Source organism: Aethalodelphis obliquidens, unplaced genomic scaffold (genome assembly GCF_003676395.1).
Source record: "Aethalodelphis obliquidens isolate GAN/ISIS:26980383/991018 unplaced genomic scaffold, ASM367639v1 scaffold21, whole genome shotgun sequence".
NCBI classification, from domain to species: Eukaryota; Metazoa; Chordata; class Mammalia; order Artiodactyla; family Delphinidae; genus Aethalodelphis; species Aethalodelphis obliquidens.
The window spans coordinates 15,055,322-15,073,760 of record NW_020837965.1 but is presented as its reverse complement, the minus strand read 5'-3'; the positions used below and the strand labels follow the sequence as shown (position 1 = coordinate 15,073,760).

The following is an 18,439-nucleotide window of genomic DNA, read 5'->3' as shown; positions in this document are numbered from 1 at the left end:
ATCGGCAGGCGGACTCTCAACCACTGTGCCACCAGGGAAGCCCCAATGGCATGCTTTTAACAATCAAATTTTTTCAGTTCTGTAAATTAGGTGCTGGGGGTACAGGGATGCAGAGATATGATTCAGATGCTCATTCACTTTACTTATTCAACAAATATTTATTGACTCCAGTTACTTTGTACCAAGGCACTGTGCTAGGAGTTGGGAATACAGGAGTGAATAGTCATGGCTCCTGCCCTCATGCTTCTTTTGGTTTGGGAAGAAGGGAGTGGGAGTGGAGGCAAGCTGGAAACTTGGATGCATGAGTTGTAAACCAGTTGGTATATTTGTTTGGCTGGAAGAATATTTTTGTCGTTTTCTTTTTTTCTGTTGTCACTCTCGATAGTGTCATAGTAATCATTACTCATCTGGTCCCTGTAAGGATTTGAGTTGTTGGCCTTTGGCTTAGAATATGATGGGAAGACTTGACATGCAGATAATGAGATTACAATGTGAAAATTGCTGTCGTAGTCCCCTGTACCGATTGCGGGGAGACTTAGGAAAAGCAACTCCTTAGCTGAGGCGGTGAAGAGTTAGCACCATGGCATGGTTAGAGAGGGCTGGGTGGAGGATCCCAGATCCAGGTTCAGATGTGTGTGACTTAACTTCTTTGAGCCTCTGGCTGTTGATCTGTAAATGAGGGAAGGGTATCCAGGCTGTGCTCCAGTGAGCCTTTGTGGACCTGCTCCCTCCCTGTGAGCCCCCAACAAGGGCATCCTGCTTTTTCTGTTCTGCATTTTGAACTTCTCTGAAAGATTGTGCTTGAACAGTGAGTTCCTTGGCTAAGAAGGTTTGAAAATCTGTGGACTAGGTGATCTCCCAAATTTTTCTAGGCCTAACACCCAATGATTATTACTTTAATATTCCACACATGGTTACTGCTAATATGATAGCCTCCCTCCTTCCACCCCCCAAAAAGCAGCAGCAACTTCTTATCAGGTAAAAATACGTTTTGTTCCTATAAAAGGTCATTTGATTGAGATGAAGGTCACTCAGAGGGTCAGTGATGATCTGAGTTCAAAACCCAAGAGTTTTAGTTCTTTATAAACTACTTTTTTTCTCTCCCCACAGTGGTCGCATATGGCAAAGCCTTAAATGCATCCTTTAAAAGCTTTTTTTGTACCTTCTGAAGGACTTTGGAGAGCTACACACTTTGTTGTTTTAACGTATCTATTTCTTTACGTTTCCTCCAAGCTCTCCTCACTATCCAGATATTTATGTAAAAATATAATGGACTTCTTTGAGAGCATCTCTCCTTGCATATTGTTTGTTCCATTTTTTCCCACTTTTCCTTTGCTCATGATAGAATCCAATTATTGTGAAAATAATTGTGACCTCAGTGAGCAACAGGAACTATTTTCACATACCTCTTGCCAGGAATTAGGCCCAAGGGAAGGGAACCCCACAGAAGGAAAAAGGAGACAATAGAAGAAAGACTGCATGAAGAATTCTTTTAACTCTTATTAAGTATGACCTTAAAAATTACTTGATCCCTTTGAGCCTTAGTTTCCTCTTCTGTACAATGAAGATTGTAGTACCTCCTATAGAGGGTTGTTGTGAGGATTAAAAGATGTAAATTAAGTGCTTAACCTGTTGCTTGACCTACAGTAAAGCCCTTCATAAGCTAGATTCCCTCTCTTCTTTCCCTTTTTCCTCTGCTTTTCAATGTACCTTTTCTCTTTAGGAACTTTCCTTCCTTCCTTCATCCCCTCTTTTCCACAAATATTTATTAAACTCCTACTGATGTATGCCAGGCATTGCTCTCAGTGCTAGGGATACAGCAGTGAATAAAATAAGGTACTGTATCATGGAGCATACATTCCGATATCCCCTCTTCACTAAGATGCAGTTACCACCAGGGACTAGAATACAGAATACATAAAGAACTCTTACAACTCAATAATAAAAAGACAACCCAGTTAAAAAATGGGGAAAAGATTTGAATAACTATTTCTATTGAAATATGAAGGACCAGCAAACAAACACATGAAAAGATTCTCCACATCGTTAGTCACCTGGGAAATGGAAATCATAACCACAGTGAGAAAACAGCATACCCAGTAGGATGACTGTAATCTAAAAGACAGAGAGTAACAAGCTGGCAGTGATGTGGAGAAATTGGAATCCTCATACCTTGTTAATGGGAGTATAAAATGGTGCAGCCAGTTAGGAAAACAATCTGACAGTTCCTCAAAATGCTGAACATGAGTTACCATATGACCCAGCAATTCTGCTCCTAGATATCTGCCCAAGATAACTGAAAACATATGTCCATATAAAAACTTGTACCTGGATGTTCATAGCAACATTATTTATAATAGCCAAAAGTGGAAGCAACCCAAGTATCCCTCAACTGTAAGGATAAAATGTGGTATAGCCATAAAATGGAATTATTATTCAGCAATAAAAACGAATGGAGTACTGATACATGATACAGCATGGATGAACCTTGAAAACATTATGCCAAGCAAAAGAAGCCAGTTACAAAAGACCATACCTTGTATGATCTTGTTTATATTAAATGTCCAAAATAGGCAGATCTATGGAGAGAGAAAGTAGATTCGTGGTTGCCTAGGGCTGGTTGTGGGAGTCGGAGGGCAGGAGGTGGGTGATGGGGAGTTGCTGCTAATAGGTGTGGGGTTTCTTTTGGGGATGATGAAAATGTTCTAAAATTATCTTACAGTGGCAGTTGCACAATTCTAAATATACTAAAAACCACTGACTTGTCCACTTTAAATGGGTGAACCTTGTATATAATCTATATCCCAGTACAACTGTTAAAAAATGTAATTAACCCTTCTCTCTTCTAACTTCAACCATTTCGTGGGTCCTTTCTCCTGAGCATGTGATTATGCTGTGGCCTCCCATCCTAAAACAAAGCAGGACAAAATACACACACCACCGTGGGCCCCCTTGCTGCCACCATTCTTTTTCTTTCCTTCACAGCCAAGACTCCTAAAAGTTAGAAAATAAGTAATTTAGAAATAGTTCATCATAGAAGAGTTAGAAATTAATGGATAAGCAGAGAGAAGAAAAATTTGGGACATTTAACCTCACTGTCCAGAGATAATCATTATTAACATCTTATATAATTTTAGCATTAATTTAAAAAGTTGACACCTTCAGTTTTTATTTTCACAGAGTACTGTTATAAGGAAAAGCTTATGTTAAGTTACTATACTAAGAACATTGGTATTTTTTTTAAAGAAAAATATCTGAATCTTCTGGAATAATGTTAAGCCTGGTGGGTTTCTATGCATGATTTGATTTTTTTTTAACTTTTCAGAATTGTTTAAATCAAATTTGGGGTCGTTAAAACCTAATGCTTTGGAAGCGTTCATGCTCATTAGAGTGTGGATGGAATATGTAAAGCCTTGTTGTATTTTAGGCCATGCTTATTACATGGCTTTTGCTTAAGCTACAGCCTGATATCACAAGAGGATTTCAGTTTTAAATATTTTAGAGTGTGTTAAAGCCCCATGCCCTATGAAATAACAATTTCATGGATTCCCTTCAGCTTCTGTGGACTGTTCAAAATGTCTGGCTGACGTTGGCTGTGAATTAACATGTCAGCTGGTAAGATGGATTTCCTGCTTTAGAAATCCTGTTGAGCTAATTTCATTGATCTTTTCTCCTTTTTGCCCATGTGCAGAATTAGACTGGCTGAGCAACCCAAGCTTTTGTGTTGGAACCATAACATCTCTGAGCCAACAAACTGAAGAGGTCACAGCCTTTGTTTCTGAAGAGTCGCTACTGACCAGGTAGTTTTTTTGATAGGTGGATTTTTAGTCTTTGTCAGTGTACCATCTATAGCTTAGTTTGAATGATGCTCCATAGAAAACCCTGTGATAAAAGAGTTAAGTAAAACTCTGCCTTTTACCTGATGTAATGAGGTAATCTTTGACTATTTTCCCTTATCTCACTCTTAACAGATTATCCTTTTTTTTCCCTTTCCATTGGAGTGGCAAGTACCTGACACAGTTACTGCCAGTAATTAGGCCACAAGGGAAATGGCATCATTGTGATTCTTAAGTAACTTTATTAACCTCATTAGTAACCTTTAGAATATTGTAATTCAGATATTTCTTTAGTTGCATAAAGATAGAAGTTGCATGCAAAAATAGAAGGATAGGATAAAACCTCATGAAAACTTTGGGGAAAGCAAAATGGCACGCATCTGTACCCAGCTTTGAAAGAATTTTGTTATAGATCACTGGATTGAGAAATGAGCTCTCTCACAAATATAGGCCAAACGGTCTCATTAATATGATGTACTCTAAAAGTGTAGGAAGCTTTTAGAAATTGAGAATAGTTAATGCATGAGAGGGAGTAATGAGGAAGATCTTGTTATAACTTTAAAAAACAAGGACCAGAGTTAAACCTTTTTTTTTTTGGCATTAAGGATATGCTGGCATAATATGTAAGACTGAAAATAAACCTTTTATAGCATTAAAAAATACTGTATTTGATAAAATAACTGGTAGATTAATTTAAAAATATATAGCTATGAAAATATAGGTTTACAAGCTTAGAAATCTTAGAAAGATTAGAATTTCTTCGGCTGATGTTATTTTAGGTCCAACTCTTAAATCTTTAAGGTGAGTTGCAATCCAGGAAGGTACTGTATAATGTATGGGCACATAGTAAGTCTGTGTGGGCATTTATAGAATTTCCTTTTGCATATTTGTTTATTTGCATACTTACTTACATATTATTTCCCTAATTCTCTTTTGAAAATAATTCTAATGTTGCTTTTCCCAAACAGGAGTCCTCTGAATTCAGAGCCTTCAGATGAAAGTGACACTAACAAAAAGCCCAAACAAACAAGCAGAAAGAAGAAGAAAGAGAAAAAGAAGAAAAGGAAGCATCAGCACCACAAGAAAACCAAGAGAAAACGTGGGCAGTCAAGTAGCAGTGGATCTGAGTCATATACTGATTCTGAAAAAGACATATCTTCCAGAAGCATCAGAAGCAGTAAAAAGGAATCAGAGAAACCGAAGTAGGTTTTCTATTCTCAGATACCTATGATTTTTCAAATCTTGATTTTTTTCTTCCTTGATCGTTGCCACAAGTTAGACATCTGAATGACTGTTTAGCCACTCAATCAAAATGGAGTCAATAAATACCTCAGTAAAGTGGGAAAAAACCGAAAAGAGTTCTATCATTAGGTCAACATAAGAAAAGAAAACTTTCATTTAAAAAGAAAATAGGAGCATGATTTTATTTGAGAAATATTATTTAGACACAGTAATGATTGTGTCAAATCTGATTCAGACAAAAAGTCTACAGGATTTCTGAAAGGTGGCAGATGTGCCTTACAGAGGGCATGTGAACCAGGTCACTACTTAGCTTTACACGCTTTTGTAACGAGTAAGAAAAATGTCTTCGTTCTCTTTCTTGATATGTCTTCCTTTCAGTCACTCACATCAGAACCCCTGTGTGCATAACACACACACACACACACACACACACACTCACACACACACACACACACAGGTTAAGGTTAATATAGCACTTAAAAATAATCATTGCTTTTGTCCTTATTTCACATTTGTTTAGAACCACTGTGTTAAAGGTATAGAATGGCTCGTGACCACAGCATTTCCTTTCCTTGGGGGCCTTTTTTCTCCCCGTGTTTCGCTCTGCTGTCTACGCTGAGCATAGTGTTCCAGGTGTTCTACAGGTTGACCCCAGAGCAGGTGCTTTTCCTCTCTGCTTAATCTAACTTCCTCTTACATAGGGAGGCACTTTTCCCATGCGTGAGACAGGTGGTTATGTGGTGAAACTACTTGAATTATTATTCCTCATTTAACTTTTTTTCTTTTTTTTGTTCGTGTGGTCTAGAAGAGAGAAAATTTAAGTCCTGTCCAAGGCATACTTGAAAAAATTTAGTGCTGTTAAGACTTTTGCGACTCTTCAGGGATTATTTGCTCTTGTGGTGTGCTTAGAAGTCCCATTGATGTCCGTGAGAGCTCTGGTCAGAGTGAGTCTGGAATCCGGCCCGTAGTCTCCAGAGAGGCAGACACCGCAGTCTTCCGGGACCCTTTTGTCAGCAGATCAGTGTTGGAGAATGCCGCAGTCCTCTGTGGCTCAGAGGACCCAGATTTATTTAGCCTTCTCTGTGTCTCAGGTGCTATCCCTGTAACCCTAGAGGAGGAAGGAATAAAGGAGTCTAGCAGCAAGGTTTCGAGCTTGGCTGAATTTCTGTGGCGGGAACCACCCCACCTTGCTTGCCTTTGAGTCCCCCCAGCGGTTGGCACTGGGCCTGATGTGGAGTAAATGCTCAAGTACGTTTTTGTCACATGAATGAATGGATGAATATACCATTGATATTGTTGCTTTTTTGGTATGTCTTCAAAGCAAAATACATTAATTGCTGTGTGTTCTGAAGACTCATCTTTAACTGTCTTTTTTTATGGCTGAGGAAAATGAGTTTTAAAGGATTTCCTGAAACTGTACAGGAACGACCATAAGAACTTGAAAGATAGTTATTTTCAGCCTGTGCTTAACCACATCAGAGGTGATCTTTACAGCTTCTTGATAGTTTTACGATCCAGACAGCATTTTTAAGTCTGTTGATATTTTGTAGAATATCCCCATTAAGATCAGAGTGGATTGTTCTTGTCTTTGTCTTTTACTTTCTCACTACTCACTTCTGCAGTCTGTTCCTGGGACGGTGACCTGGAAGAATCGTTTGTTTCTGTACAGACAGGGAGTAAGATATTACTGAGTTGTGAGAGTCTTTCCGTGATGTCAGGAAAGTGGCCTGGAGGGAGGGGTGGGTTGCATACCATATGGGACTCTATTTCAGGGTGATCGAGGGACAGCTTCCCCAGAGGTCACAGCTTATAACTGACCTTTGTCTCCTAGGATGAGCTCTTCTTCACCTTCAAGGGGAGGCGCATCCTTCCTCTTACACAGCCTAGACCACCGCCTGCTTCCTGACCACAGTACCCAGTAGGGGAGGAATGAGGGCTTGTTGCTCCCCAGGGGTGGTCGGCAGCCTGGCCCTTCCCGCCCCCTCTCCGCACTGGCTTTCCATTTCTTTCTGGAGTGCACTGCTCTCTTTCTCTCCCTTTGCTGCCCCTTTCAGTTTTTGTCATCAGAAAACCCTCCACAGTTGTTCTGGAGGGGAATGTGTTAAAAATCACCATGTATTTTAACCCGAGATGCATCATTCAACAAATATTTATTGAGTAGCTACTTTGTGTCCCTGAAATACCATTCCCTTGTGTTGCCAGCCAAGAATGATTTAGAAGCCTTTAGAACCTTTATTTCTATCTGGGCAGAGCCAAAAAGCAAAGATGGAACAACACTTAATGGCTGTTTCGACTACTTTGGCACCTTCTTGTGTCAGCAGCATTATGAACTGATTTTCTTTAGAGGAAGAAAGATGTTAGATGCCAGAAAAAAACCTCCCTCTTCTTTGACTCCTAGGGAACTGGTTCCCTTTGTATCTGAAAGTCTGCCAAGTCACAAATTGGTTCAAAGGGATAAATAAGGGTCTTGTCTTATAGTGGACTCTCCGCCCTTTAGATAGAGGTCCGGACATATAGGCAAAACACCCTACACAGGGCCCAGACTATAAAAACGAGACTTAGACCATACATAAGTAGCACGCAAGACTGAAGCATTCAGAACTGTGGCTTTGTTGCCGTTGTTGTTAAGTTTTTAATTGGAATAAATTATCTGAGCACTTTCAAGAAAGTTAGGCAAAGTTAGGGCAGCCTTATCTTTCTCTCTCTTTTTTTTTTAGAAAAAACCTTGTTTATAAATATACTTGAAAATCAAGTTATAATCATTTAAATGAATTATTTTTTTAAAAAACAGCTGTATCCTTCACTTGTATTTCTGGGATAAGTTGACTTCATTTCTTGGTAAAGGGTCACTTAGTGTTGACAGTTTTTGCTCTGTATTTTAAAACTTTCTCCAGAGTAGGAGTCCTCTTCCCATTTTTATGGCATGTGCGCATTTTATGTACTTAGGTGTGCTTGATGCTGTATGGAGTTTGAAGTGTGTAACTTTCACATTTCTGAAACGTGAGATATGTAACTGGGAGATTTCTAAGTGCCTCTTCCCTTTTTTTGTTTGCCTTCCTTTGTCCCACAGTCAAGAAAATAATGCCACTGCTGATATTGGACGTCACTTTGTTTGGCTTGAGGACATTCAGACTCTGACGGGAGAAACCTTCAGAACAGATAAGAAGCCGGATCCTGCAAACTGGGAGTATAAGTCTCTTTACCGAGGAGATGTAGCAAGGTATCCATCGTGGTAGCGCTCCCTGGTTTTCCCTGCTGGGAGGGAACTTCCTTCTCCTCTGTGCTCTCTCAGCACTGTCTGTGTCTCTTTGCCTCCCCCCGCCCCCCATCGACTCTGTTGACTTTTATCCACTGTTAAGTTGTGTAAGCATATACAATAGAAGGTGAGTAATCTCACATTCTAAAATAAAATTTCAAACCTTGAGATCAGGACCCAGGTCAGATTAATCTTATTTAGCCATGGTGCTTGGCATAGTGTGTTGGCATAGTAGGTGTTCAATGAAAATTTGTAGAATGAATGAACCGAAAAATACCTTGAAATAATTGTGACTATCCGTGAACCATTTGGGCTAATCTATATGCCGTTCTTTAAAGTTACAAAAGCCTTTTATTTGTCCACCCCCTGCAACACACACGTGCCGTTTTAAAAAATGACATTAAATGGTAATGACCTTTTCAAACTGCTTCCAGCATGCAGATGTCACCAGATAATCGTAAAAATAGGTGATGGTATTTGCTTCAGTAATGAGTTTAAACTTCTCTCCTCTAATCTGTCAATCAAAAATATTGGAATCCTCAATAAACTCTTTAGACACTTACTACTTTGTAAGAACAATAATACACAGTCTCTATTCCCAAACAGCTTATAGGTAATGAAAACTGAAGGTAGAGATCATGGAATATACGGCCAAGAGGAGGCCTTGAAGATCATTATCATTCTTCATGGGCTAATTACTTTTTAAAGTAAATTTTAGTTCCCATTACTTTGCTGCACCTCCACATTTTAGTCATGTTGTCACTCATTGTTGACACTGTAACTCACCACATAAGCAACTCCAACTAAAATTTCCTCTATGATGAGTTTATAGCAGTTATTTTTTTGGCGCATATTTGTATCTCCATACTGTCTACTAAAACCTCATGGCAGGGAGTAAATGACTATCATATTTAAAGTGTATTTGTGTATTTTTAGAATGATTTTAATGCTCCCTAAAGTCCTGTGCGGTTTTTCATGCCGCAGATGTGGGGATACACAGCAAATGCTGGCCTGGCATGAAGTATGTAGCATGATCCTGTGTGTGTTCTCTCACTGATGCTAGCCTGTCTGACCCTCACAGCTGCTCCGTGAGGAGGGGGCACTCTGATTTTACCAACGAGGAAAGGAATCTCAGAGATGAAGTACCTTCTCAAGGTCATACAACCAGGAAGCAGGAGAGTTGGGGTTTAAACCTGTATTTCTCTGACTTCAGATGTTCTTCCACTGTCCACAAAAAGAGGAGACAGGTTGGGTGGTAGGGCATTTTCTAGGCTGGGAAACAGAAGACTCTGGTTCTCATTCTGACTTTGCTGTTGACTAGTAATGTAATCCCAGGCAAGTCCCTTAACCTTTCTGAGCCTCCATTTCTTCAGTTGTAAATTGGGAATTGTAACGCCTGCTGTGCCTTACACTCAAATATCAAAAATATTTGCTATGAAATTAGAAATTCGTTTGCAAATAGAAAGAGTTCTTATTTAGTAATAGATTGAAAAAAGGAAAAAATATGAACAGAGAGTGGCTCTTGAGCCTCTGCTAATGAATGGCCCAGAGCTCAGGAAGAGTAATTAAAGACAACTTTGTTAATCTAAACTGCAAAGAAACTACTACAAAGGGCTTAGGGCATTGGTGTGATTTCCTAGTAAATTACTAAAACTTAAGTGAGGCAAGTCTTGCCCAGATTAATAGCGGTACAACTGTTAGTGTCCAGGTCTGAGGAGGTGTTGGTCCCATGGCACTCTGAGCTGCTCAGGGGATGGCGGGAATACTGTGTCAGGTACTGAATTTTCACACTTTTTAAGAGGGATATTGACAAACCAAGAGCATTGAGAGGAAGGTGAGCAGACACTTGGCTAAAGGCCATCGTGTGAGGATGAGGTGAGGGCTTGTGGGTATTTGGCCCCTGTCAGGGATATGGTAGTCGTTTTGTAGGCTTTGTTGGACTGTGTTTTGGAAGGTGGGTTGGCAATGTCCTGTGTAACTTGGGAAGCAGAACCAGGACCAGTGAGTGGAAGTTTGGCTCAGCATGAAAGCGATCTAAGAGTGTGAGCATCCCAGCAGTGATGTGGTGTGTTTTGGAGCATTGTGGTAAGCAAGGGTCAGCTTCTAAAGTGAGTGTATAACAAGTCAGAATTACCTTTGGAAAATTCCGTAGGACTAGTATACTATCTGTCAGTGAAGTTCAGCTAGTTTTTTCTCCATTTTTGGAAGAGATTATTGTTTCTTTGGCTATATACCAAATGAAATAATTGGCTTAAGTTTAGGAGCCAAGTTGTATGAAATAATAATAATAATAATTTAAACTTAGCTAGTCCTTACTGTATGGCTAAGGACTTTACATATATAATTTAATTTTTTTTCTATTTATTTATTTAGTTATTTTTGGCTGCGTTGGGTCTTCAGTGCTGCATGTGGGCTTTCTCTAGTTGTGGCGAGCGGGGGCTACTCTTCGTTGCGGTGCACAGGCTTCTCATTGCGGTGGCTTCTCTTGTTGCAGAGCACGGGCTCTAGGCGTGCGGGCTTCAGCAGCTGTGGTGCGTGGGCTCTAGAGCACAGGCTCAGTAGTTGTGGCACACAGGCTTAGTTGCTCCGCAGCATGTGGGATCTAATTCCCTGACCAGGGATTGAACCCATGTCCCCTGCATTGGCAGGCAGATTCTTAACCACTGCGCCACCAGGGAAGTCCCAGGACTTTACATATATAAACTTTTTTGATCATCCTAGCAATTCTCTGACATAAGATACTGTTATTATCCCTGTTTTACAGACAAGGAAACTGAGGCACTGTTTGTTTGTTTGTTTGTTTTTTAAAACTTGATCATGGTCACCCAGCTAGTAAATGGTGGAGTTGGAATTTGGACCTAGGCAGTCAGACACTCAGAAGGCATGTGTGAATTGAATTCGCCAAAGGAAAGGCAAATTCATGTTGTTCAGTCCAGCTTACTCTGGGGCTCAGACCCACTGAGTGGATTCAGGGCAGAACTGGGTGTTTGATTTAAACATATTCTCTTCCCAAACCCTTTCCCTCTTTCTTTTCTTTTCATTTCTTTCACTCTTTCTTTCTTTCTCTCTCTCTCTCTTTTTTTTGGGGAGGTGACTAAGTACCTATATCTGAATTTATTTAAATTAGATACATGTGATATCATTCACTGAACCTCCAAACAAAGTGAGGGTCCCTACCTCTGGAATTATTCAAGTGAAGACTAGCTGATTATTTGATAAGGATTTTATAGGAAAAGTGCCTTTATTTGGGGAACTATTGCATTAATCCTAGGTCCTGTCCAATTATTAAGGTTCTGTGATAAATTGTATAGAACCTAAATATCCAACAGTAGGGAAATGGTTAAATAAATTATGACACACTCTTCCAATGAACCAGTTTGAAGCCAATAAGAATTGTATTTTCTAAAACTAATGGTATGGGGAAATGCTTAAAAGTAGGGAGGAAAGCCTGAAGCTATAATATATCAGCTATTTTTTAAAAGAATGTGTGTATGTATATATATGAATATATGCATATGCACATTATCTGAAAGTTGATACTTAATAATGTAGGCCAGTAGCATTCTTTTTTCTCCTTTATCATTTTCATCAAATTTGTTATAAAAGGAAGCTATTAAAATCAGTTTTACAAAATGCAGTTTTAAAGTCAGAAAACATTTTTTAAGAGATTGAATATCTAAAATATTGTTCATTTTTAGTGAAAATAAAAGAAAATAGTAATTAAGGAAAACAAAACTAGTTTTTAACTTAAAATTTGTTTCTTAGGGGATGAAAGGCTTATATAGAGCTATTTTAGCCTATTTTATCTCATCACCCCTTTGCTAAAGTTGTTTGACTCATAAATGGAAAGGAGAGAGATTACCCAGAGGTAATCCAGGAGGAACTGGGAGAGAGGATAAAGAGAAAGGGTTTGAGAGAAAACTTGTGTGTGCGAGAGAAACTATTCCCCTAAAGTGGAATCCACCACAGTGGAGCGGTGAGGGAGGCACAGGCAAGCAGAGAGCTTCTCAGGTCTCTGCTGACAGTGAGGAAGGAAAGGAGGTGATGGAGCTGGACCAGGAGGAGGTGGAAGAGAAGCTCTCTGGGAGTTGACAGAAGATGGCAGCACCTCTCTCTTGTTTTTTTCTCTCCACAGCATTTTATTGTGAAAAAATTAAAATATACAGCCAAAGTCGAAAGAAGTTTACAGTGAGCACTCATATAACCATGCCCTACGTTCTACCATTAATGTTTCTGTGCTTGCCTTGTCACGTACGTGTCCATTTGGCTGTCTACCCACCCATCTTAATTTTTGGATGCGTTTCAAAGTAAATTGCAGAAATCAGTACACTGCCCCCTAAATACTTCAATGTGCATATCATTGGCTAGAGTTCAAGATTTCCTTATTTTTTTCTTTTGATTTAAAATTTACTTACAGTGTAATAATCCACATCTTTATTTGCTGAGTTTTGATAAATGCATATACCTGTGTAACCCAGACACCTATGAAAATAGAGGACATTACTATGACCCCAAGAAGTTTCCCCAGGCTCCTTTCCACTCAGTCCACACCCCACCTCCCTAGAGAAGATTGCCATTCTAATTTTTTTCCACCATCAATTAGTATGGTCTCTTCTAGAATTTCATATAAATGGAATCATATAGTACGTGCTCCATTGTGTCTGGCTCCTTTCACTCGGCATAATGTTTTTGAGTTTCATCCATGCTGTGGCATTTATCGGTAGTTTGTTCCTCTTTCCTGGTGGGAGTACCATACCACAATTTGTTTATCCATTCTTCTATTGATGGACACCTGGACTTTTTCCAGTGTTTGGCTGTTACGAATAAAGCTGCTGAGAACATTTGTGCACAGCTCTTTGTGTAGACCTGTGGTTTCCTTTTTCTTGGGTAAATACCTAGGAATAGAATTGCTAGGTCATAGGGTAAGGTCTGCGTTTAGTTTTTTTAAGAAACTGCCAGACCTTTTCCCAAAGTGATTGTACCAGTTTACATTCCCACCAACAGCATATGAGAGTCCCGGTTACTCCACAGATCATTTGCCAGCATTTGGTATTGTCAGTCCTTTTAATTTTAGCTGTCTGGTGGGCCTGTGCTGTATCTCACCGTTTTAATTGCTTTTCCTTGATGACTAACGATGTTGACCACTTTATGTGCTTATTGGTCATTCATATCTTTTGTGACATTTCTGTTCAGATCTTTTGCCCATTTTTTAATTGGGTTGTTTGTATAACATACATACAGAAAAGTGTGCACAGTTTTCCTTAGCTTTTGTGCACATATTCAGTAGTCTTGTGTTTAACTCTGGGGACGCCTACATGATCCATAAAAGCATTTCAGAACCCAGCCTCTTTTCCTGTAGAGGAGAAAATAGCCAAATGTAATTTTATTTGACATACTTTGTTTCAGGATTAAAAAAAGAACCTTAGACCTCTCTGTTATCTTAAGCAGGGACACAGGGCAGTACTGAGAAAAAGGGACTGGTCTAGGAGACAGATGACATAGTGTCACCTGAGGTCTCAGCGTCCTCATCTAGGAATGGTGTAAAAGAGGAGATGATTTCCGCCTTGCCTGTCACACATGATTGGGGTGTTCAAATGACACAATGTATGGGACAGTGCTGTGCAAAGCTGCAGGAGAATATAAGTTAACTAAGATCTGGGAGACAGGCATGATCTTAAATTCATGAGACATAAACAAAGAGTCATGTTAGAGGAATAAGTCAAACAGGCAGAAAAAGTTAGCAGCTAATCCTCGTGCTTCTCTAAATAGAAGCAGTTTGAAGGGAAGGTGAATTTGAATATATGCAGTTAACTTGCAGAACAAGAGTGTGTCTGCTGGGCCTTCAGTCATTTGGATCCAGGGCACATGTTCTCTCAGTAACTTGTTTTCTTTTTCAAATATAAGATACAAGAGGAAAGGAGACTCCTGCCTTGGCATTAACCCTAGGAAGCAGTGTATATCTTGGGAGGGGACTTCCACAGAAAAGAAGCGGTCACACAAGCATGTCGAGCGCTACTTTACAAAGAAGAGCGTGGGATTAATGAAGATTGACGGAATTGCCATTAGCAGTAAAACTGAACCTCCCTCATCAGAGTCGATCTCATTTATCCCAGTGAAGGGTGCAGAGGATGTGGTTTCCCCTGTTACAACCTGGTTGAACCCTCTGGGGATTTATGATGAAGCCACCACGCAGTGGTTACAAGGCCGGGGTCCTTCAGAGCAAGAATCCAAGCAGCCAGATTCACAGCCCAACAGAGAGAACGTGCTTCTCAAGGCCAAGGTGGAGGAGTTTAACAGGAGGGTTTGGGAGAATCCTCGGGACATTCAGCTGTGGATGGCATTTGTTGCTTTTCAGGTAAGTATCGCTGTCCCAGTTCTCTTACCTTAGAATGACGGTCATAATTTGGGGCACTGATTTACTCTGCAGTGATTTTTGAGCTCCTAGGAGGAACCCTGGTGCCGGGCCTCTAAAGATAACTAGAATTCAGCCCTCGCCTGGAGTTTACTCAAAGCCCCGTGAGGGAGGATAAATGCAATCTGGGGTAATAAACGCTATAACATCTAATTTGGGGATGGAATGAGGGGGTGACTTGCCACTAGGGAGTAAGAAATGGCTTCCAAGGGATGGTGAAACTTGAACAGAATCGTGAAAGAACAGTAGATGCTAACCAGGCAGGGGGAGGCGTTCCTGAAATACAAACAGCACATGCGAAGTGCACAGAACTGCAAAGAGGGGCTGCCCGTGGAATGACGTAGTTAGAGCTGTGTGCTCCCCTTCTGGAACACATGGATTTGTCTTCGTCCCACTTATCTTTTTGAACCACTTATATAATTATCATATTTGTCCTACATTTGGCTGTGTTATTGGTAAAACTGGCTCTTCAGAAAAGGTTTTCAAGACATTGCATGCTAGTTATTGATACATAAATCTAAGTTTAAAATGACAGAGAGTGGATAGGTAAATTAGGTGAACTAAACTCGAGATCAAACGTGTCTGAATAACAATTCATTTTGAGAGGTGAGAAACCGTTTGGGGCTTATAAGTCACTCTACAAGCAGCCTTGAAATCCTGAGGGTCCCCCACTTCCATTTGCATTTGTAAATCGGTGTTTTTGTTGTTGAGGACGAGGTCATGAGGAGTCCGGGCCTGTATGCCATCGAGGAAGGACAGCAGGAAAAGCGGAAGCGGTCCCTGAAGCTGGTTCTGGAGAAGAAGCTGGCCATTCTGGAACGGGCCGTGGAAAGCAACCCGAGCAGCGTGGATCTGAAACTTGCCAAGCTGCAGCTCTGCACCGAGTTCTGGGAGCCCTCCACTCTGGTCAAAGAGTGGCAGAAACTGATATTTTTACATCCCAACAATACAGCCCTTTGGCAGAAATACCTTTTATTTTGCCAGAGCCAGTTTAGCACCTTTTCCATATCAAAAATTCAGAGTCTTTATGGAAAATGCTTGAGTACTTTGTCTGCTGTTAAGGACGGCAGCATCTTGTCTCACCCTGAGCTGCCTGGCACTGAGGAGGCCATGTTTGGTAAGGAGATGATGACCAGATCCTCTTACGCGGGAGGAGCTGTACTTTCTTTTGGCTAACTTGAAAATGAAGATTTATTTTTGGTTTATTTTAGGAATGTCTAAATCGATAAAACTGATTTTTAAAAAAGGTATTATGACTCCTTTTGATAACAGGTTCTCCCCCTCCAGCTTCTTGGTGGTGGGGCATTAGAGCCAGTAGGGCTCGGAAAATATCACCAGACTAGAAGTTCCAACTTTTCTACTTGTTAATCAGGTAAATGTAGTCAAGTCTCTTAACTGCTTTGGCTGTTGGTGGCCTTATCTGTTGAGATGCCTGCACTGCTCATCTGACCCATTATAGCATAGGGTCTGAGGCACTACTGTGTGCGGGTTGCCCTGACTGGCTGACATCACTGATAGGTATAGGTTTTTGGTATTATTATACTGTTACCATTTTTGGCAGGTCCTGAAGGAGACTAGAATATAAATTTTGTCCAGTAATGAGGCACGGGAGACTGCATGTTATACAGGAGCTGGAGAGTGTCACTCTTGACTTGAATCCTGAGTTTGCCCTTCATGGGTTCTGGTGTGACCTTGGATAGGTTCCTTAACCTGTTTGAGCTCTAGTTTCTCCCTCAGCAGCAATAGTACAATACCTGCTTTACCTGATGGTTGCGCATGTCAGCTGAGATAATATATGGTGAGTCTAGCTCAGGGTCCGGCATGTAGCAGGCGTTTATTTGATCAAATCCCTGCTATCGAATAGTGCTACTAATTTCTAAAGATAGAAATATATTGCTCTAGAAATAATAAGCATTTACTCCACTGACTTAAAAGAGTCTCATGTTTGATATCCTCTGTGATGAGCTCAAATAGCTTAATGGTATTTAGTAGATGGAATTGTACCACAGTTTAAATGAACTGAAATTTTCAAACATGGAACCCTGATTTGTTTACAGCGGACTGAGTACACCATGAAAATTGCTGGTGAATAATGCCATCTAGTGATCAGTTGAGTACAGATCTTTGCTTTCTGATAAGAAATCTATGGCGCCATCCTTTTCCTAGAATTTTTCTCGTATTAATGAGCTTTGAGTATTTGATAACCAATATTCAGACCATCCTCTTGCCTTATTTTATTGTTACTATTAGTACTCTGTGATAGTTTCACATAAAAATGAGAATGTACTTTCATTGCAGTACCATCTGAGTCCTTTAAAATCAGGACATGTATGTCTCACAGCTTTGAAAATATTAAGTCACTAAATTTCAGGGAGAAGATGTTCTGGGTGTTGCACTGCATGTCTGTAGGAGTTCTGTTCTCTCCCTTTTTGGGTGTTAACCAGCGTTCTCCCCCTTTGCCCTCCCTGCCTGCAGCCCTCTTTCTTCAGCAGTGCCACTTTCTGCGGCAGGCTGGTCACTCCGAGAAGGCCGTCTCTCTGTTCCAGGCCATGGTTGACTTCACCTTCTTCAAACCCGACAGTGTGAAAGACCTGCCTACCAAAGGACAGGTGCGAGTCCTGCTTGAGTCCCCCCCACCCCGTCTCCATCTCTATCTCTCTCCCCCTCTCCCTCTTTCGTGGGGGTGTGTGGATAATGGGAGGTGGTGGTCGTATTTTTAGAATATTTATATCCTCCTTTACATCAGTCCTGTTGAGGATTGTTCCTCAGAAATATTCTGGCAATGCAAGGAAAATTCCATAATGAAAGTAGTGAAACATGGAGAGAGGAAAGACGATCCCTCCGCCTCCCCAAATATAAAGGTTCACTTATGTTCCTTTTTCTCCCTTACTTAACTGCCCGTGTTTAAGTGCTAGCTGCCCCCGCCCTCCAGGCAGGCAGCTGTCATGCCCTGTAAACTGTGGTCCTCTCTCCTGCTTGCGTGCACTCTAATCTGGGTCTCGCGTCTCTCCCCCGGTTAACCTTTCCACCACCTAAAATCTTGCTGGAGTTGCAAGTGGAGTTGCAAGCACATGTTGGTGCTTTGTCAACACCGATCCTAACTGGGGGTGGGTAGGGCTGAGGGGGTTAGTCATTTAGAAGATGAGTGAACATTGCCAATATTCGTGATGTGAAGCAATAAAAAAAACTAACTGTAGAACTATCCAAATAAGACAACCTTCTTTTCCCTTTTTCCACTCAAGAAAACTGAGTTTTCTACTCAGCAAAGAGGGTCTGATGAGAGATGGATTGGACATCTGAATTTATGGTGAACTTTCAAAGGTCTTTGGTGACAGGCTACAGTCTCCATCTTGTGGAGCTTTCATGAACTGCCTGTAAAGACTTTTTATCATCCTTATTTTTAACCTTTTTTTCCTAGACAAAATTGGGTTAAAGAATATTGGTTAGTATTGGTATAACTGATTATTAGTATAATAAGCCAGATAGCACAGTTACTTTAAGACACGTTTTGCTGTTTGAAGAACCTGCTGTGCCGCAGAAGTGGTTCTTAACCTCTCTGTGGAGCCTGGGGTGTGTGCTGGGGGTCAGGAACAGAATTTCCCTCACCCCCACCCCTCTGCTGACACCCTCTGGGGTGGGAGCAGTTGCTGATGGGCTTGGGGGGCGCTGCCCAGGACAGAAGCATCACCCAGG

At 40.7% G+C, this 18,439-nt stretch overlaps 1 protein-coding gene across 4 annotated transcripts in view; it reads left to right on the top strand.

The window, feature by feature from the left end:
- The window catches only part of NRDE2 (NRDE-2, necessary for RNA interference, domain containing), a 46,738-nt gene that overhangs the window by 11,553 nt on the left and 16,746 nt on the right, over window positions 1-18,439 (top strand). For 3 of the 4 annotated variants that reach the window (XM_027120313.1, XM_027120311.1, XM_027120312.1), the window contains exons 2-7: window positions 3,692-3,800; window positions 4,805-5,038; window positions 8,149-8,298; window positions 14,239-14,689; window positions 15,458-15,863; window positions 17,222-17,355. In XM_027120313.1, coding sequence (XP_026976114.1) covers window positions 14,375-14,689; window positions 15,458-15,863; window positions 17,222-17,355 — 855 coding nt within the window. In that variant the 5' untranslated portion in view covers window positions 3,692-3,800; window positions 4,805-5,038; window positions 8,149-8,298; window positions 14,239-14,374. Of the gene's footprint in view, window positions 1-3,189; window positions 3,284-3,691; window positions 3,801-4,804; window positions 5,039-8,148; window positions 8,299-14,238; window positions 14,690-15,457; window positions 15,864-17,221; window positions 17,356-18,439 lie in introns of those variants that run through there. The other variant, XM_027120315.1, reaches the window with a different exon arrangement.